Consider the following 22,685-nt stretch of genomic DNA (forward strand, 5'->3'; position numbering starts at 1 on the left):
GTAGAGTATGATGGGGGAATGTGGTGGCAGGAGTCGATGTTCGTTTTTTTTTTTGGGGGGGGGGAGGAGATAAGGCCATTACTAGCAGGTGGCGGCAGTTTACAATGGATATGGAAGGAAAAAGGGAGATAATTATTAAGCCTGTTAATCCGATGACTTTTCATATTAATTCTGATATCTCCAGACGATTTCATTTGGTTAAATGTGACCGAAATGGAGGAGCCATGTATGACATTCTTTGATCCTTTACTTTTAGAGGCGCCTCGCGAGTACAGTTAACGCGTCCGATGATGACGGGGACAAACTGTGCGTCATCGGACTAAAAGGAAACATGATACCTGCATCCTGAATGTGTCCAACCTTCACAAGTGGTAGGCAGGGAGAGAGAGAGAGAGAGAGAGAGAGAGAGAGAGAGAGAGAGAGAGAGGTGCATTGCAAGTGGCATATGGGGCATCGTAACACTGTTTTTGCGATTAATTATTATATTACACCCTTTTCTCCTCGTGTAAGCTATTGAATCAAACTATATCGGTTTTAGATTATACGAGAACCTCAGGGTGCAACGATTTGCAGTAGGTGCTACAAAGCCTCCTGTGTCACCCTGAATACGGCCTAATGGCACTCTATTTATGCCGTAAAAGTATAAGGCGGCTTCATGTTATGACCCCAGGCTCATTTGACTGCCATCCGTGTGGACTGCAGGCTGACACTGACCTCCTGCAGTTCATTGGGGGATAGGGAGGTAGCTCAGAGCAGTGGCGCAGCCAACTGCCTGGCTATGGAGGGAAGAGGCGTGTGGGGAGCCTGAAGTCGATATATGTGTGTGTGTATGTGTGTGTGTGTGTGTGTGTGTGTGTGTTTACCTATAGCACAACCGTTAAGTGCAGATATCATAAATAGTGCGCACAAGGTGATAAAAGCATGGAATTTCTCACATTATATCTTTAGGCCCAAGAGATCATTTTCAGATAGGGAACCACCTTGAGGGTCTAATCCTGTGACCTTGGATGACGTTCAAATTCTAGGTGAAGAGAAACATTATTTTAGGGTAAGAGGTCACTCCAGTCACACGTTTACCAATTACGTCTTCACAGGCTCAGTATTTGTATTGCTGTCAAAACCCTCTCACTGCCAGGTGACATTTAATCTCTGGCATCCGACGATGTAATACCAACTTCCTCTAACCGTCTTCAGATGAATTTATAACTGGAGAGACCTCCCATGTAGTGAGTTTATGAATGCTATGACTAACTCCTCCAGTTTAAAAAAAATTTCCCTTATGCTGAAAAACTTCGGTTGTAATAAGAGTAAAGTGGTAAATACGTGATGGACATGCTGGAATTAGCCTACTTATTCTGGCTGACGTCGGATGATTTGACTAAATTGGAGACATTCAGCAACTGAAGGATTGAAATTTAGTTCAAATAACCTTTGTCGAGTGCTGAGCAAAATAGGTTCAATTTGTCATTCATCAGACCATTTAAAGTCCTCTAAACGTCGTTTAAGTTCCTCTATTTTTCGCTGCCCATCGTTTTATAGACGTTTTTGCATTCTACGCAAAGGGGTGTATTTTGAATTCGTTTTTACAATATCTGTAGCCGCATCAGTGGTAAATACGGAATAAATACCCTACCTCTCATTTTCGCTATTTAAACTGATTTGTCCTCAGGTGTAAATGTGGGTGCACATAACGATCACTTACCGACAACGGACACGTCACACGGATTTCAGGTTTAGGCCTAACTCACCACCTCCCTCCCTCAGCCAGCAAACGTGACCTCCTGTCACCAAACGTAGCTGGATACATTTCAGGTCTAAACATTGCCTTTACTCTAAACATCACTCATTTAAAGCGACATGATCTTCGTTATGTGTACAATTTCTACACGTCAAGTTTACCTGGACTTTATTTTGCTATCGGATGTCTCCCAGTTTGATCGAATTTACCATTTTCTCATGTACTTTGTTTACTCCAGGGTATGGTGCTGTGAGGATGATAGGGTGTTTATTTTGTTGCAGGTACTTCATTTAAGAAATAAGCTACCTCTTTTTACATGAATATATATATCCTATGTAAACGCACATAACTGGGGCAACGAACTTGTCAGCCTTCACCATAAGCTGCTGCTGTGTTGTTGCTCAAAGAGAAACACTTTCAAGAGCGACTGGCCCATGAGGGACGCAACGTGAGGGGAATGATCCCTCTCGGAGTTCCGTTATTCAACTTCAGGTTTAATTTCCAGTAAGTTTACTTTTACTTCAATCAATCTTAACATATTACACTTCCTTCGTACTTTAATGAATTAATACTTTTCAGATAAGAAATTATTAAAGAGTAAGATATGCCTTTAGGTGGGAGAGCGAGACTTCTTTGCTGCCGGCAGGTCACGTGGAATATCACGCTTACAGACCCAGCGCGCTACCTCGGCCACACCAGTTGCACCACACTGATGCGCTTATAAAGGTAATGAAGTGCTAGTACTGCGGATAATTTACTAACAGTGGAAGTGAAACAAGACTATTTAACAAATGAATGTAAGGATAGGGTAGAGATATATCGAGCGGAGAAGGGAGAGCGTGCGCATGCTCGGCGATGCGGGAACGAGCACACCAGGGCCACGTGAGGTGTGACGTCAACCTTAGGGCCACGTGACGGGTGGTGTGCTCACCTCACCCTCGCCAGAGCACTGCAGACACCATCGCAGATCAGTAATACTTTCTTAGTTCCGTGATATCTGACAAGGTTTCAGTGGATACTCACATAAAGTGGAGTCTGGAAAGTGGGTGAGGCTGGGAGTGCAGTGAACAGTGTAGCACAAAATGTACCTAGAGCTGTCGACCAATAAATTACGTGAAAATGGATAACTACAACTACGAGGACGGAGGCCCTCTCGGGCAGCGACTCAAAGTGGAGAGGTGAGTTGTGTGTACAGTAATGGGCGTGGAATGGGAGTGTGGGATGGTGGGCAGTACCTCCCCGTTCCTCACCTGTAAGTTAGTCAATTAACAGAATTACCTTACTCGCACCTCGGTATTATTGTCGTGCATTTTTCTTGTGAATACAGAGTGGGTTAGTAATCAAGTACCAGTGCAATCATTTCTCTCCTAATACTGAATCGATGCCGGAAGACACGGGGACGTTGAGCCCGTTTGTGAAGCTGCCACCGGTATTGACAGCTTAAATCCTTCGTTGTTTAGTTGCATTTTTTCCCGCCCGTACTGTAAAAACACAGAATTAAACGTAAATTTCATCAGATTGCGCGTGTGAAGAATAAGTGTCACTATTACACGAAAAACTGAAACCTGTAAAACCATGCCGTTACATGAGTGGAGAGAGTATTTTAGAACTATTATAATTATCAGGTATGTTTCTGGATATGGCCAAATTTGCTTGACGAAACCTAGTGTTATACCAAGCTACATGGTTTGACCCAAACCGTGACATGCTTCGGTCCTAAACTTTTCTTATAGTTTATTACTAAACATGTATTATGTCAAATTTGATATGTTCATCGAGAATTGATCATTTCAACATAACCTAAAGTATAGGTATGGTGAAAATTAATTTCTAAATTTTACATTCAGTGTATTTAAACGATAAATGAATAGGCCGTGATATGAAGTACAGGTGTAATATGAAGGCTGTAAAGGGACATACATGAAGGTGTATTGGCGCCCACGTTAACATATGGTTGTGAGAATAGTATGGCATGAGAGCGACAAGTCAAGACTTAGAGCAATCGAAGTGGGATTGAGGAATGTGTGTGATCTGCATATAGTGAATGGGATGGTAGTGTGATTCGCGAATGATGAAAAAGGAAGTCTTGATTAATAGGATGAAGAAAGTGAGTACTGGTATGCTTAGGTGGTATGGTCATATGGCGAGAATGTAATAAGAATGGCGGTGAAATGGGTATATTGTACATGAGTGTTGAAAGTGGTAGAAAGCGTGGCAGGCTATGAAAATGATGGAAGAACTGTGAGGAGAGGTTTGGAAGCTGGGATGGGTCGGAGGCTGATAGCTGGCTAGAAGAGGTAGTCTGTTTATTAAGAAGCGCATATAGGTTTGGTATCTCCCACCTTCCACTTTTTTAAAAACAGTCAGTGAGCTGATTGACAAACGTATGTGAGCTAATCAAAATATAAAAGTATAATTATGGGTAGACCTGTAAAATGGAACCAGGATTCCGGGGGCTGGAGTCAATATGGATGATTGTGTGACTTATTTCCCTTGGCATGGTAATGATAGAATTCTCAGTTTTGTCGTTCTCTTTCACTGTCTCTGGATCCTAACTGACCTATCTTTAAGTAGGAGAGAGGGTCAACTCAGGATTATGATGATATTGATTTTTAAGAAGTTCTAGTATGCTTTTGACCACACATTTTTCCTCTTTATATAAACTCTTTCCTCACTGAATTTGAGGTTAACTGGTCACGAACAGAATATAAATTAAAATATGAAACGTGTCCGAAAGAAAGCTTACAACTATATATATATATATATATATATATATATATATATATATATATATATATATAACTATATATATATATATATATATATATATAACTATATATATATATATATATATATATATATATATATATAATCATCTTCATCATCATCATCAGCCGTTTGAGTATCCAATGCAGGATCGGCCAATGTACCTCTACCAAGTGGCTTAGGCTGTCTGTTAGAGATTGTCTGTAGGGTGAAAGTGCTTGTAAGTGTAATTGTAGTGTTGGAGTGGCTTTGGATGTGTATGTAGTCTGTGAACCAAGTGCAATCGGCCCGCGCAAGCCGACTGTGTGCAAGCATACTTTACAGTAAGCGACTCTGGTTCAACCACAGCACCCCTTGTGTCCGCCAATGCAGTACGTGCCCGGGTGAACACTCCCAAAGTTTATTACCCTGGCAGGGCGCGAACCGTGGCCCACCCGTGTACGAAACGCACACTCTACCACAGAGGCTCCCTATATATATATATATATATATATATATATATATATATATATGTACCGGTGTATATATACATACCAGTGTATATATATGTATGTATGTATATGTACCGGTGTAAATATATGTATGTATATATATGTACAATACCTGTGTAAATATATGTATATTTATGTACCGTTGTACATATATATTATATATATAAATTATATACATATATATATATATATATATGTATATCTGTGTGTGTGTGTGTGTGTGTGTGTGTGTGTGTGTGTGTGTGTGTTTGTGTGTGTGTGTGCGTGTATATATATACACACACACACACACAGATATATATATATATAGCATCATCATCATCATCATCCGGACCTCCTTTCCCACCCTAGGGCAGGGTGAGGAGTAGCAACGTGGTCCAGACAGCCTAAGTTTGCCAAAGCCAATGGGCCACGGTTCCATTCACTCATCATTCAAGCCGCCGGAATCCTGCCTCTATCTGATACGCCAAAAGCATTAACCACGTTCTGTAGCTTCACATAAACGTATCCGATAGAGTCAATCCGAACAGTGTCACGTTAAAAAGGGGTGCCAAATCCCTGAACATGCACTTCTCCTCACAATATTCATCCAGCCAGCTCGGTCTCTTGTCAGGCCCCTAGCCTCACCGACTTTCAGATCTCTCTTCCTCTCACGCTCATCCATCATATCCCTCCACCTTCTCAGCCTACCTCGTCTCCTCTCTCCTTCAAATTCGCCCAGATATACCTTTTTTACTACTATTGTTATCCATTCTCTTCACATGACCACACCATCTTCGTACACTCTCTTCGATTCTGGTGTCCACAGACTTCCTCACTCCATATCTTTCACGAATCACATTATTTCATATCCTATTCCCTCTCTGTGCTCCACATACATTCCTCTACATTCCCATCTCCAATGCTCTCACCCTTGACTTTTTATTTTCATGCCACACCATAGTCTCCCATCCACATGTTAAGGCTGACATTAACACTCTTTCATGTAAGCCTCGTGCAGCTGCAACACTCAAGCCTCTGTTTCTTATTAAGGCCTTCATAGCACTGACCAGCTAGTTTCCTTCCTTGTGTTACCCAACTTTCCACTTCTTTTGCACATTTTCTTCGCTCTTCTATTACTGTTCCCAGGTGTTTGAACTCTCTCACCAATTCCAGTCTCTCTCCATTTACGGTAACATCACACTGGGAATACACACACACACACACACACACACACACACACACACACACACACACACACAGCATATTTCGGGTCAGACATGCTGAGCTATTCAGATAAGTTTCTGAAGAATATGGGTGTTACAATGTGTCTTATTTTGAAACTGCTAAGTGTTCTTATTAGTATAGTAGTTGCTTTAACTATTAATTGGGCTATTGAATATACATTTAGGCGATTTCTGTTACATATTTGAATACCAGATAAAGTGCGGAGGCAGCAAGGAGATTCACGACCAATGTGTTAGTGTCCTCGCCAACTTATGGACATGAGACTGGAATGGCAAAAGGGAAAAGGTGACTGTTTAGACCAGTGGTTCCCAACTTATGGGTAATTACCCACAAGTGGGTAATTTGGATAATTTGAGTGGGTAATGGAAGGCTGAGAATAAAGATATGTTCAGTAAGTTATATTTTTTTTCCTGAAGGTATGTAAGTAATGAGAGTACCGGTATGGCCATATATATTTTTAGTTTTTATTTGGAATTCAGTTCATTGAAAAGTTAAAGTATTTACTCACACATACATGTAAAAACTGAGATTATATAAACAGAAATAAAACATCAAGCCTTCAGTATATTTTTTGATAACCCTTATCTATTTATTTTATCATAGATATATACTAGTGTACTTACACTTGATGATGTGGGTAACACAAACTTGAAGAAGTCAGTAAACGGGTAATGTAATGAAAAAAGGTTGGGAACCACTGGTTTAGACATTTGTTTGAGTGCGTATAGTGAACAGGATTAAGCGTATTGTGATTGGTAAAAGATGTGGAGTAAGGAAGTTATATGGTGTATATAGACTGTACTGTAACGCTTGGCTATTACACCAAAACGTTGGCGGGCATTTCAAGCCGTTTTTTACTGATCTTAAAGGGCAGCTGATCTATAGGGTCGGGGAGCAGCACATATTGTCACGGGAGAAGTGCCCTGCCCTAATCCATTGTTTCACACATGAATATAGATGGCTTGCTTAGTGTGTAGGGTGGTTGTGAGTTTGTATGATGTAACCGACAAGATACGAACATGTGAAATTGCAGGAAGTGTTATGCTAAGCTCCTTCAGTCTGGTGGCGTGTTTTATTTACTTATTCTTGTTACCTCCAGACGATTTTATTCAGCTTTCGAGAAACCTGGTGTGGTGAGAGGTAAATGAACGTTGTATCCAACCCATCGTGTTCGAAAAATTTCTACAATGCTGACTGAAGGAGTCTTGAGAAAAAAAATAAATAAATCGTCAGATTGAAGTTTTCATGCTCGCCTCCGATTGGAAGTGAAGTTAGGTCACGAGAACTGATAAACACACTCAACCCAGTCGACCGCCGGAGTCAACAAGTCCACTGATAAAAGGGTAAAAAGTATTCGCTTAGGGTGTACGATCACTTGGCAAGGATGGACATAAACGAGTATAAGATGGTGAAAAAAGCTTTGTGCGAGTGACAAAGTGGGAGGAGGCATGGAAGGCCAAAAAGAAGGTGGATGGAAATGGTAAATGAATAAGTGAGAGAGTGAGGTGTGAAGTTTATGAAACTAAAGGGATCGGAATGAAGGAATGAAATGTGTACGGCAGAGCTCATGACAAATGTGTGGCACGCATTTGTTAATTCGAACTTACTTTATGCAGCAGATGTTATGCACACTGATGTAAAAATGTGCAGATGTTTATGTTAAAGTCCAAAGCTTGAATCGTTATGTGGCCCATTACAAAGCGAATGTTGTTGAGATTGTTCTTACCCTTTCTAGCATTCCCATTCTTTCTCGATACTTACACTTAGATTACAGTTGCAGTATACCTCTATTTTCTTTGGTGCCTGTCAGTTTAATTGGTTGAAACCGACGTCCCAGACATGGCATTTAAAGGGATATTTTTAAGAATAGCTCTGACCATTGAAAAACGTACTCCTAACTTGTTGTCTGAGCGCTGAGTACATGAAACTGAAAAGTACAGTACCGGCAGCGAAGTTACCGATTGAAATGTTGGCGATTTGTTACCTAAACAAGTCAGTTACCTTTAGCGGTTAACTGGCAAGAAGTTAATGAACTTCCCTGCATCAACTCTCTCTCTTTCTCTCTCTCTCTCTCTCTCTCTGTATGTACAGTATATGTTTAATTCTGGGAAGTTAAGTTCATTAACTTTTTGCCAGTTAGCCGCTAAAGGTTTTACGTTAAACAGTAAACACGCCACTGTGAGATTAATTGTTGCCATGTAGAGAATTTTTCCGTCCTTATACCTCTTATTAACTTGATCGTCACTTTGAAAGTGATTGTCAGTGAAGTTCACCACCTCAAGACTCGATCCCTGTTTTTCCAGGAGGGTTTAGGTTGTTTGATAAAGTTAGGAGAGGTTAGATAGAGTTAGGTAGTGTAGGCTTAAATAATGTAAAAATCATCCCGAGGAAAGAAAACTCAGCACTCGGTGCTGAATTGGTTTACAGTAAAGATATATGCTAACCAGAGCAGCTGGGAGCAAGCAATGTAGAGGTGTATGGTATGTAGGAGGACTGCTGGGCCTTGATAGCAGGCTGTGAAGCCTATGCCCAGAGTCGGACAAAAAAAAAAAAAAAAAAAAAAAAAAATGGTCACTCACCTTAAATTAAATAGCCAAACCCGGGCCCTTACTCTTCTGATGGAGCAATAACCGATAAAGCAACTCTCCTTTTCACCGTAACTGAAAGGAAAGCACAACAATTTCCCCACGTGCGAACAGGCTGAGGTGAATAAGAGTACCCAAATGACAACAATTTATATTAGTCTTGTTTAGTACTGTGTGGTTGCTGGTGTTGTTTGCTTTCTCGTGGCTCACGTCTTGATATACGAGTACAGTGAGGCATTTCCACCTGTTCTCGCCAGTTATGTGACTTTTGTCCGTTGCTTTGAATCACTTGTTCAGAAACGTACGGTACCGAAGTTTATCGTACACCAACCTGAATTGTTATCGAGCATAACAAAGTTACTGCATATATATATATATATATATATATATATATATTGCCAGACGCCTCAATATATATATATATATATATATATATATATATATATTGCCAGACGCCTCAATCCCGTTTGGGGTGGCCACAAACAAATCGCCTCCAAGTCGCCCTGTCCCCCGCCATTTCACTGCCCTGCTCCCAACTAACCCCCCCCTCTCTCATATACCTCTCCACCCCATCCCTCCATCTCATCCTCGGCCTCCCCCTCCCTCTTCCCCCCTCCACCTCACAACCATAATTTGCGGGTGATGGTGGTAGGTTCTAGCAGAGGACGGAACATTAATCAAAGGTCAGACTCGTAATTCAAGATGGAGTGTATTTGCTTTGCACATGTATTTTTTCTTTTGTTCCCCGTGGCGTTGCTCCAAGGTGGTTATGTCAGGTGTGGTGCCGCCTGTATACCATCCTTCAGTCTGGTGACGTCCTATGTATTTTATCCTTGCTGTCTCCACACGATTATATTTAGCTGAGGGGAGAAGTTTTCGAGTTGTACAGGCTTCTTTGACTTCACTCGTAGGGGACACTCCTTAACTAAAATAATTTGTTATTAACAAAAATCAAACCATAAAAACACGTTGCATAGGACTGCAGATTTTAAGTCGGCCATGTTAATATAATCTGAAACAACCAAGATATGCCAACCCTCTATGGCTCACGTCATTGGTTCCTTTCGCTGCCATGGACATATTAGACCTGGAGATTTTATTCACGCGATATCCGTGCCGTTACATTCACGTGGAGAAAATCTGAATATTCCAAAGGTTATTCTGGACACGTGTCTAACCTTTAATAAGTATTCATCTCAGCTGAACCAAATCGTCTTGCGATAAACTAAGTGAATTTTGATGTGTCCACATAAAGCGATAGGGACATGGAACAAGTACAAGTAGAATGTACAAGTGTTCAGACAGCATGCCAAGTTGAGTGCATTCCGAAGCAGAGTTTGCTTTCCTCTCCATGGGTTTGGCAACTTGCTGTCAGCAACCATGGCTTTGCCTTGCATTTACAATCTCTGTTTTTATCTCTTCAATATGATGACAAAGTGGTTAGGTTATCTTGCTACCTCCACACGATTTTTAAAAGTTTAGCAGAGATGAATGACGATTAGGAATAGTTCCGTTTACCTCTCCGCAACCCCAAGTCTCGTAAGCTTAATAAAATTGTCCGAAGGTAATATGAACAAAAGCATTCGTCGACTGCGTGACCTGCGTCGTGCTAATAAAATGTCAAGCAGGGGGGGAGGGGGATAAAGAAGTGAGTGTGGTAAGCCAAGGAACGGGTGGGATGGGCTGTAATCGTTGATAATGGGGATGAGACAGGAAAGTATGCTCTGTAGGAAAAAAAAAAAAAAAGTGTTGAGATGAGGATAAATAAATGGGCGTGGGTAACAAAGCAATGAGTAGGATGAGTTAAAATACTGCGATGGGGAAGGGTCATGAGAGTATACCGCATAAAAGTGATATCACAGGAATAATACTGTCAATGTAGAGAAGACTGATTTCACAGTTTTCCTTCACAACAAGATAAGCTCACGTTGCTCCATGTGCTTGGTGTCTTGTGGGGAAGGCAAAAATACGCTACTGGAGAGGTGTTGAGATATGAGTTACAGGTTCATTGGAAGGTGTGACTGCGTGGCCTGTGTTGTGGGTCAGCGGGTTACAGTGTTGTTATGTAAGGCCTCCCACACTGGTTTCTTACCCTCTCAGCCACACACCACTCATACCCCTAACCCTACCCTCACCACACCTGTCACCTCCCCCCCCCCTTTCTCTCTCTCTCTCTCCCCCATCGCTGTGTCATCCTTACATTGATGCCGCTGATGACAGGAGTGTGTAAAGTAATGGGTGTTTTTAGTTCATAATGAACGCTTTAGGCTTAATAATTTCTGTTTTGGTATGTAACGAGGAAGTCAGCATGCTTGAAGAATGTGAGGATTCATTATGTATTTGTTTAAATGCAGCGGCATTAATAAGTCGGGAAAATTATAAGGACGCGAAAAATACCCTCCGCTAAGTTGTGACTCTTGCCGCGCGACTCACGTGTTGAGCCATGTGTGTGTGTGTGTGTGTGTGTGTGTGTGTGTGTGTGTGTTCCCCGCCTTCCCTCCCCATTCCTCACTCCCCCCCCCCTCCCTCATTTTCCCCGTCAGCCTTCCTGTAGTGTATTATATGCTGCTATAGGATCTGTCCCAGCTCTTCTTTGGCTATTTATATTGCGTATTATAGCGCAGCATGTTTTATTTTATTGATTTATTTTTTTGGTTATAATATTGATGTAGTCTGCATCAGCACATACAAGGGGACATGAAGTGTAACGCGGAGAATAAATAGCTAAGGAGGAGGTGTTACCAAGTCTCCAAAGCCGCTGAGAATACGACCTATTGTCCTGCTGGCTCTTCCGCCTACCCACGCATCGTCTCCACGTTGGCTGTCGCTTCTCTTCCCACTACACCAGCCAACTTGCCCAGTCTGCAGTGTGCCGAGGCCTCCCTTTCCCCTAATTTGTCCTTCACCTCATTACAGCCCTTCCCTAGCCTCACCCCTTCCCTCACCCTATCCCCATCCCCTTCCCGCAAGTCTTTTCTCACCATCCCATTTCTCTCTCCTTCCTTCACTCTCCCCCCTCGTTCGTCCTTCACTCACCCGTTCTCCTTCCGCTTCCCACATTCACCCATTTCCCGTCTTCATCCTTCACTCTCATCCCTTTCCCTTCCCATATTCCGACACCTTCCATTTCCCTTGTACTTCCATTTCCTTCTTTGTCTCACATTTATTTTCCTACCATCCCCCCCCCCTTCCATCACCTCTTGGTCTTCCACCTTTCCCTGCCCGAACCCTTTCCCTTGCTGTCACTCGTGAAAGGTGTAATGATGCTAACTTGCAAGTAAATGATGATTTTGTTGTTCATTCACGCTGACAGCTCACTGTCCACAGTATGCAGTGACCCTTCAGGTGATCTGTCGCTTGAGGTGTATATATATATATATATATATATATATATATATATATATATATATATATATATATATATGCTGATATCAAGGAAAAGATTAAAATGTCCCAATCGCTTTTGTGTAATCACATCAGATATAATTACAGAAAGCGCTCGGGACACTTGTCTTCCTTTCCTTGTGGATATCAGCATATAGGCTATATGAATCACGCGTAACCAAGTGATTTATTTGCATATCTATCAGTCTATGTGTATATATCTATCTATCGATCTATACCTATCAATCTATCTATCTACCGGTATCTATCTATCTATACTGTATATATAAAAAGCCTACATCTTAAAAGTGATGGATGCTTACTTGGTAAATTGAGAGAAAAGCCGAATAAAGTATCAAAATAGTGATACGAGAATTTAAAAAAAAAAAAAAATGATATCCCGAGATGGACTAGTACATGCGGGACTCTTGTTACCTACAGCGAAAATACAGCCAACAGAAATGATTGAGATGAAAATGGGTATTCAGCGTGAAGCCGAGGGACCAGTTCACCAGGTGTGGATGAATTCGCTCATCATGCAGCTAGACACATAACATACAGCACACAACCTCTCCTCTCTTCAAATAGCACTTGATCAGCTTAAGTGAAAAGAGAAGCAAAGGAATCTTTGTGACATAATAATGGACTGCACAATTAGACTATGCGAAAATGCCTACATCAGAATTCTTTGGAAAAACCTGAATAGTGAGAAAAGAATAAGAAATAGTTAAATTATTGCATAGATATTATATACCGGTAGAAGAAAGAAGCATCTGTAAAAGTGCAACAATGGAATTCATGAAAATACAAGCATCCTGTATAACGAACGATCAATGATCTACCTCCCTGTGAGAGGAGATACGGTATGGGTAATGATTAGAAAAGGATATACAAAGCAGCATTTGAGGGCTTCTACCCTCAACCTCACGCTGCCCCAAACCTCACCTCTTCCTCCATCCTATTCCTTACCCTCAGCTCATTTCAGTACTTGTTCCTCAGCTTTACTCCTTCAGGCATTACTCTTTCCCATATTCGTATCTTCTCCCCTCAGCCCTGCTCACATTTGTCCATATCCGCACTCCTATCCTTACTCTTACCCACATCAGTATTCCTACCCTGACCCTTACCTTCACATTTTCCCACATTCGTATCCCTTCCACACCTCTTCCCTACAATCCCCCTCCCCATGTACAGTATATGCCCTCGTCGCCCATTTGTTTACTAACGTTGTTCCATTATTTATTTATTTATTGTAATTCACCCACCTTTAAATATCGCTTACTAAATCTCAAATTGTTTATATATACTGGTTGCATCTGAGCGTATTGGTTAGTCTTGATAACAATGTGTACTGTACTGGTCCTGTGCAATGTTGTCAGGTATGAAGTATTCAATGTACAGTCGATGGTTTTTAGCTAGTATCACCTGCTTGAAATTACATAATAATAATAATAACTTGTTTACAAGCTGTTTATGTTAAGACGGTGGTGGGTTGATAAGGGCAGATGCGTGTAGTTGTGAGTGATGGTAACACCTCTGACGATCAGTTAATGAATGATTTAATGTTTGACCATGGTAACAAGGGAATATTGTTCGGTATCCTGTACGAGGCTGTTAAGGAGACTTCATTGTAATCTCTAACAGGGCCATCAGTTTCTCCCTTACCGTTCATGATTATATTTCATGTGCCGGTATTTTTTCTTTCTAGGCATTTTGTAAGAAGGCGTGATATATTTTAGTAGCTTTGAGTAAAGATGTGATTAATGCTATGTGTACACTGTACACATTTGGAAATCATTTGCTGCCTATTAGGATGTGATGTACTGGCTCGCGTGATATTTAGACTTGTCTAATAATAATTTCTTTTTATTATACAACATTCCTACTCGAGGAGGATTACTTCACGAAATGTCATTGCCAAGCCTGAACTGGTGTTGATCGTGACAGTGTTATTTGAAAAATAAGGCAGAGGAAACTGCTGGAGGTATTGACTTAGCAACAGTCTCCCACTTCCTTACCACAGCGTGTGACCGGAAACATGTCTTGTGTGTCAGTCCATATGATGGCTACTGCAGCACCAGTACGTCCCCAGGGCAAAGTAAAAGCCACAGTCTACCTTTTCTCATGCTAACCAAGAACGAATCAGGAAGGTGTGCCTGTAGTGAGGGGAGAGCATATAAAATGGATGTGTTGCGATGGTCATGTTGTATGTTAGTTTGTAACCCGACACGGTGCAGACATGTGCTTTCGCATGAAGGGACACTACCACGGCTGGATTCAAACTTAGGGATCTTAGCCGGGAAGCTGTTATAACCACCGACCCACCCACCCCCAGCTACAAATCCAAGTTAGTCATTTATCAAATCGTTAGTAGGGAATTATGGAATCTTGGTGTGGTGGTGGATTATCCGTAGAAATTTTCTTGAGCCTCTTATTTTGTCCAAGCAAGCGGGTAAATTATTGGTTCGCGAGAGAAGACGGTAGACCAAAGTGAAAACGCAGTGATAACCTACAAGAAAATAATCGACGGTTTTCAAAAGCAAGCAGTGAGGTAGGGCAGCGTAGAGGGAAGGAGTAGTAAAGGAGCGAAGAAACGAGCATTAGGGGAGGGGAATGGAGAAAAGTAGTAGCATGATCCTGAAGTGATAGATGTAGAAGGAAGAAGAGGACGGGAGAAGGGAAAGAGAGTAGGTGAGGAGCGCCGAAGGGATGAGTACCGTAGCAACAGCACCGTATTCAAAAAGTATCAGCCAGTTTTTGCAATTAACAAATCTCTACAGCAGTTAAGTATTGGAAATATATATATTTTTTCACATTTTCCACTTATTTCTGTGATTTGATTGTGAAGTGCGTGTGACAGCTGTATGAGTGAAATTAAAAGTGTAAACAAACAGCCTTCCTTATACACGACTAAAGCTGAAGAAAGTCTACGAATAAGGAGGCAGGTAGTGTGACGGGGTAGTCGGGGCGGCAGCAATTTTTCGAACATTCCACCACTATATCACACTCCCTCATGGTGCACCTTGTTTCCTTCCTTTTACCAGTTAAATGACTTTCCCTTATATCTTGACTGTAAATAATTTCTATGTTATTTTCATCCCTTTCTTTCCTCCACACTCTTATTCACCCATTCTCCGCTCTCTCCTCACTACCTCCCTCTTTCCTCTGTTTTTTATTCATTCTCTCCCTGACATTTTATCACCCAGTCTTTCTTCTCAACACGCCTGCTACCTCTCCGTCTCCGTACCCGTTCACACCACCCTCCCCTCCCCTCCCCTACCGTCAGTTCCCTCTCATCCCTCCCTCTCCCCCCTTATTGGCACCCCTGCCTGGCCTGGCTGCCTCGTGTCCAAGGTCAGCAACGTGACTAGTGTTGTGGCTACGTTATCTCTTGCCATTGTGGCCGCATCGTATCACACCCCAAACTTCCATAAATAACCTCTACACTCACACCGCACAAGTTCACCAACACACTATCAATTTCGTGTTGTAACTGTGATTTGTTTGCACAAGGACAAGGAAAGGAGAGCGCAGTCTTCCGGTATATCTTGCTTCTCCCACAAAACCAGATCTAAGTTACAACAGGTAATCGGCCGTAAAATGTACAAGAATTCCAACCAGTGCAGCTTCCATCACACTGGTGCACTGACTCGTCTAGTTAGCAATGGTGATGAACAATGAACACGTAATTATAAAAGCTTAGTTTATGAACAGCCGTGTCTGAGGTGACACATGCTATACCAACACATGGGTGCGTCACTGTTGGTGTGGTGGTTCAGTTTTATCAATATGAACGTCTGTGCAACTTTGGTCTCGCCTCGCCTCACCTTTGGTTATGCCAGGCGTTCTTAAGAAGTGCCTCAGTACTCTCAGGGAGTATTGCAATGGGTTCTTGGGGGTATCCAGAGAGCAATCCTGGAAAAAAAAAAAGTTTCGACTACGGTAATACACGCTGGGAACAGTAATGAAAAAATAATTGTGTATGAATGTTATTTTGTTGAAAACAAGTCCACAGATTTCAGCTGTTTTCTCATAACCATTCGCTTTTCTCTTTTTCAGAGGAAAATGAGTGAATGGAGCAATAATATTAGAGAGAGGGTGTCAAAGTAGGAAAAGTTTAAGAACCATTGGTTTATGCTGACTGCAGTGTGTGTGTGTGTGTGTGCGTGTGTGTGTGTGTGTGTGTGTGTGTCAAAATGCATGATTGTTTCAATATGTATGTTTGTGTTTGACAGTGTATGTGTAATTTAATGTTTGTTTAAATGTATGAATGTGTATGTGCAGTATGTGTATTTGTGTGTATGTGTATGCTTGGATTGGTAGGTGTGTGTGTTTGTACCTCCCACTCGCGACGGGTGGGGGGGGGATTGGGGGATGGCAGGAGGGAGGGAGGGTCACGTGGCAGTCCATGCTCTGGTGTGGCCGAGTGTCTGGTTCGATCCTCAGTTTGAGTGGGAGGCAGGAATGAGGGGGGGGGGGAGAAGGGAGTCACTGCCAGACGTACGACCACATGTGTCAGGTGGATGTATTCACGTAGGTTTGGGAGGCACGCGGAAATCTCCCCCTTAACGATTTATTTTTCATTGTAAACGTTATTACTGTCCTGTGAGTTAATTACGTCCTTTAAATATAGCCATTAGCTGCACAAATAACATACTGGCGATTTAGAACCTATCATAATGTAAAACTGAAGAGGTAAAAAAAGATGTGCAAGAGTCTCCCTCGTCAACGAGAATACGGCCACTGAGGTGGGAGGACATGGGCGGGGAGAGGATGGGGGAGGGGAGAGGGGGGTGTTCAGGGTCAGGAACGTGAGGGTGGGGATGCTTGTGACGTAATGGACTCACACACTAACGCTCGTCCGCAACGATCAACTAACCAAATCCACACCACTCGTTATCTGCGTAACGAAACCTACACGTACCAGTGTCTATTATGATCTTCACCGTCGGTGTCTTGTACGTACCTACAGTAATTAATCAAGCCTACGCCACACCACCGTCTTCTGTTTCACTGTGTGTGTCTTGTATCTGTCCTGCCAGCTTCCTACTCCCTCCGTGACTGTCCCCTTTCATGGATTAAAATAAGTATTGGCTAATGGACGGGAGAACAAGTGGCCGCTGTTTGCTTTGTGCTCGTACAGTATGGTGTATTAATTTGGTGGCTTCATAAATCTCACTTGTAATACTGAGTCCTACAACTCTTAACCTAACAGTTCGTCCAGGGTGTACAAGACATACACGCACGCACGCATATATGAATATGACAAATATTGCGTGCAATATTGCATATGTTGATGTTGAACACACACACACACACACACACACACACGTGACTCTTGCGTTTTTAATGATAGTTTTATCCTTTGCACTCTTAGGATGAATGTATTACCGGCATTTTATTCATGTCATCTCTAGACAGTTCTGCTGACCTCGACACTTTTTAAACTGGAGATGTTAGATACAGCTTTCCATTAACCCCTTAACTAACTACTTGTAAATGACATCCTTCCTAAGTCAGTATCTAACATGCACGGCATGTGGTCCACCTACTCCAGTGATGTTTGTCTATTTGCTAATTTCTTCATATACATCCCTTCTCTCCAAACGGTTTTGCCTATTCCAAACAATAGTTCTTTTACCATGACTTAGCGCAAATTTTTGTCCTTCTGGAGCTTGTTTCACATAGCTCAGTGGCAGAAAAAGACAATACTGCGGCTCTCCATCCTCCCATACCACTTGTGCGCTGTATTCTAGCGTTTATCTGTTGCTACAACTTGGCATGCAAGATCGAGGGATGGCAGTTTTAGGCTAAATTAAGGTAAAACGCGTACAGTCACTATTTGCAACCCATAATCTTCGTATTTATTCGTAAAACCAGCCTTTATCTTCGTATTTATTCGTAAAACCAGCTTATGTTTGTACTTCTAAAGTAACAACTCTATTTTTTCCTACAGTATATTCACTTTCAGGCTTCCAAATTGACTTATCAAACTTTGCACCTCTTCTTCCACCCAAGAACAGAACATGGTCAACATAAACAACCACTGCCAGTCCCATTCCTACAGCATCCTTTTCTCAGTAACAGTTTTGATGACAGCCCCATCACTTAACACATCTCCCAATGCATCACCTAAGACAGAGGAGTTACCAAACCCATCACATAACACTGTTCTTATCGCAACACATAACAATTACGTCTCATCATTTAAGATTCGCAGTCACACTCACAATTCCCAGTCTCTTCACAAAATATAGCACAGTTACCCATTTCATCACATAACCTAGCATAGTTCCCAGTCTCATAACATAACATAGCACAGTTCCCAATATCTTCAGATAATACCACAGTCCCCATTCTCAGGACATAGCATAGCAGTTACCAGTCTCTTCAGATAACAGCACAGTTCCCAGTCTCTTCACGTAACGTAGCATATCCCAATCTCATCACATAACCTAGCAGAGCTCCCAGTTTCATCACATACCATAGCACAGTTCCCAATCTCATCAAATAACGTAGCACAATTCCCAGTCCCATCACATACCATAGCACAATTGCCAGTCTCATACCACAGCACAGTTCCCAGTCCCATCACATACCATAGCACAGTTCCCAGTCCCATCACATACCATAACACAGTTCCCAGTCCCATCACATACCATAGCACAGTTCCCAGTCCCATCACATACCATAGCACAGTTCCTAATTCCTTCACTCAGGGTATATCTATAGCCACGTGTATTTTCTTAATCCAGGTTTAATACACAATTATGCAGCTCAAACTTCTGATGGAAAGGTTCACTGTTCATCCTGTTTAGTTTACCTCAAGCCCCTGCTGTTTATCCTCTGTTGAACCCATCACCAGCCACTGTACTGTACACCCTCTGTTCATCCCATCACCAGCCACTGTACACCCTCTGTTCAACCCATTACCAGCCACTGTACACCCTTTGTTCAACCCATTACCAGCCACTGTACACCCTCTGTTCATCCCATCACCAGCCACTGTACTGTACATCCTCTGTTCATCCCATCACCACCACTGTACACCCTCTGTTCAACCCATCACCAGCCACTGTACACCCTCTGTTCAACCCATCACCAGCCACTGTACACCCTCTGTTCATCCCATCACCACCACTGTACACCCTCTATTCAACCCATCACCAGCCACTGTACACCCTCTGTTCAACCCATTACCAGCCACTGTACACCCTCTGTTCATCCCATCACCACCACTGTACACCCTCTATTCAACCCATCACCAGCCACTGTACACCCTCTGTTCAACCCATTACCCGCCACTGTACACCCTCTGTTCATCCCATTACCAGCCACTGTACACCCTCTGTTCAACCCATTACCAGCCACTGTACACCCTCTGTTCAACCCATTACCAGCCACTGTACACCCTCTGTTCAACCCATTACCAGCCACTGTACACCCTCTGTCCAACCCATCACCAGCCACTGTACATCCTCTGTTCATCCCATCACCAGCCACTGTACACCCTCTGTTCAACCCATCACCACCACTGTACACCCTCTGTTCATCCCATCACCACCACTGTACACCCTCTGTTCATCCCATCACCACCACTGTACATCCTCTGTTCATCCCATCACCAGCCACTGTACAACCTCTGTTCATCCCATCACCACCACTGTACATCCTCTCTTCATCCCATCACCAGCCACTGTACATCCTCTGTTCATCCCATCACCACCACTGTACATCCTCTGTTCATCCCATCACCACCACTGTACACCCTCTGTTCATCCCATCACCACCACTGTACATCCTCTGTTCATCCCATCACCACCACTGTACATCCTCTGTTCAACCCATCACCACCACTGTACATCCTCTGTTCATCCCATCACCACCTCTGTACACCCTCTGTTCATCCCATCACCACCACTGTACACCCTCTGTTCATCCCATCACCACCACTGTACACCCTCTGTTCAACCCATCACCAGCCACTGTACATCCTCTGTTCATCCCATCACCAACCACTGTACACCCTCTGTTCAACCCATCACCAGCCACTGTACACCCTCTGTTCATCCCATCACCACCACTGTACACCCTCTGTTCATCCCATCACCACCACTGTACACCCTTTGTTCATCCCATCACCACCACTGTACATCCTCTGTTCAACCCATCACCAGCCACTGTACATCCTTTGTTCAACCCATTACCAGCCACTGTACACCCTCTGTTCATCCCATCACCAGCCACTGTACATCCTCTGTTCAACCCATCACCAGCCACTGTACATCCTCTGTTCAACCCATCACCAGCCACTGTACATCCTCTGTTCAACCCATTACCAGCCACTGTACATCCTCTGTTCATCCCATCACCAGCCACTGTACATACTCTGTTCATCCCATCACCAGCCACTGTACACCCTCTGTTCATCCCATCACCAGCCACTGTACACCCTCTGTTCATCCCATCACCAGCCACTGTACACCCTCTGTACATCCTCTGTTCAACCCATCACTTCCGTTACCATAAGTCCTGTTGCATTACCCCTTTCAGTCTGGTGTCGCCTTGTTTATACTCTCCTATTTACCACTATGCCATGCTATTCAACTTTACCCCTTCTCCTGGTTTTATATTTTATCCCTACTTCATTGGCGATAGTAACCAGCAGCAAAAGGGTTATTAAGGACTACATCTAATATTCCTAATCAGAATAAAAATTGTCTGAAGTTAGGAAGAATAAGTCATCGGCGTGAAGGAGATGAGACAGGCATCAACAGCAGGCAGTATCAGTGAGGAGTGTGTTCCAAGATGTCACAATTGCTGCTGTTAATTAGGGAGAACTAGCAAGTGTATGTCATAAGTAGCAGTGGATCTTTAATATGCAGTTTTTCTTCAGTGTAATGAGGACGTGTAATGGCAAAAGTGGATGCTAAAAACAAGATGACTAACCGACTTATAATTAGGACTGTATTTAGTAAGGAATGGTTTAATGAAGTCTGTAAGTTATCCTCCACTTCCAAAAATCTCTTCAAGGCTCAGTAAAATCGTCTGTTGGCAGTAGGATGATAATACAGTTGACGTACGCAGCTCCTGTCATGGTAACCTATGTTTTGTCATTAACATTTTTACACCCGCGAGTGGGTTAGTGTTAGAGGGGTACGGTTTTGATCGGTGTGTATGTGTGTGTGTGTATGTGTGTGTGTGTGTGTGTGTGTGTGTGTGTGTGTGTGTGTGTGGGTGGGTGGGTGTGGGTGTGAAATAACAAACGAATTATATCCGATTTTAACCAAGTTTGGTGGAAGGATCAAGAGTTTGCCAAAAGGCTGAACTACCGGGTTTGAGAACACTAGGTCAGAGGTCGGGGTTACATGGAGGGGTTACATGGAGAAATCAACATAAAGTTTTTGTTCGATTTAGACACAGCATGGTGGAAAGGCTGGAGGTACGGGAAAAAATATATTTGGATTTTGAGAACAATCTGCCGGAGGTCAAGGTCACACGGTAGGTGAAAGTTCAACCCGTATATGTGCCTCTGTGTGTGAACTAAATAACTGAAAGAATTTTGATATGATACATACCAGAGTGAAAGGAAATGCTGAAGATAAACCAAGGAGTTGGATTTGTTTTTTTAACAACAAATCAAAAGTCAAAGTCACAAGACAAGGACAAATGAAAATTTATTTTCCAATTAGACCGAACTTTGTGGAAAGGTTCATGATAAGGCAAGAATGAAGGGATTCGATTTTGAGATCAATCAGGCAAAGGTCCAAGTCCCAGGGAAAGGTCGACGATATACGGTAGGTCATAATGGCAAGGTCAAATTAATTGTTTAAAGATTCAATGCTTGACGAAGGGGTTATGGGTACTGCAAAGACTTAGTTTGTTGAACAGTTTGTCAAAGGTAAATGCCAAAGGTCAGGCTCAGATGTTCAACACATTAATTCAATTTTTATTCGATTCGGATCAAACTTATGGAGGACGGAGTTTTAGCCACGGATGAAAAGATTTGGTTTTAAGAGAAATATATCAAATATTATGGTAGCAAGGGAAGGTCAACAGCAGTTTTAATCTGATGCTTGATGGAGACAGTGGAGGAGTTGAAGATCAGGCAAGAACAGTGCTTCTGTTTTGGGAACATTCGGTCGAAGTCAAAGGTCACAGGACAGAGTCGAATACTTTGTCATTAGACCCATGTAGGGTGCAGATGTGGCACTGTCTTAGTGTTTATTCTGTCTCGTATCAGATATTTGACTGAATTTTAAGTCAGGGGTTTAACGCAAACGTTATCTTATCGTTCTAGAATACAAAGCAAGAACAGCATAAAGATAAATGGTGCATGGCTCGTGTAAGATACGAAGTACTCTTGATACTGTGTCTTGGTGTCGCAGCGCCGCGACTTGTTCAAATAGGAGAATTTTTCAACCTTTGAAAAAGTAGCCCATTTGAGAGAGACGTCAGTTTCGGCTCGAACTGGCCCCTCTTTTACTGGGGAGA

The 22,685-nt window shown here is 42.6% G+C and overlaps 1 protein-coding gene across 1 annotated transcript in view; it reads left to right on the forward strand.

Moving 5' to 3' along the window:
• Window positions 1–2,706: 2,706 nt before the first annotated feature.
• The window catches only part of LOC145412616 (uncharacterized), a 140,872-nt gene continuing 120,893 nt past the window's right edge, over window positions 2,707–22,685 (forward strand). Inside the window, exon 1 of the mRNA XM_080282534.1 lies at window positions 2,707–2,916. Coding sequence (XP_080138660.1) covers window positions 2,858–2,916 — 59 coding nt within the window. The 5' untranslated portion in view covers window positions 2,707–2,857. The remainder of the gene's footprint in view (window positions 2,917–22,685) is intronic.

Source organism: Coenobita brevimanus, chromosome 93, assembly GCF_032717465.1.
Source record: "Coenobita brevimanus isolate Jiangsu-jjx chromosome 93, ASM3271746v2, whole genome shotgun sequence".
Classification (NCBI taxonomy): Eukaryota; Metazoa; Arthropoda; class Malacostraca; order Decapoda; family Coenobitidae; genus Coenobita; species Coenobita brevimanus.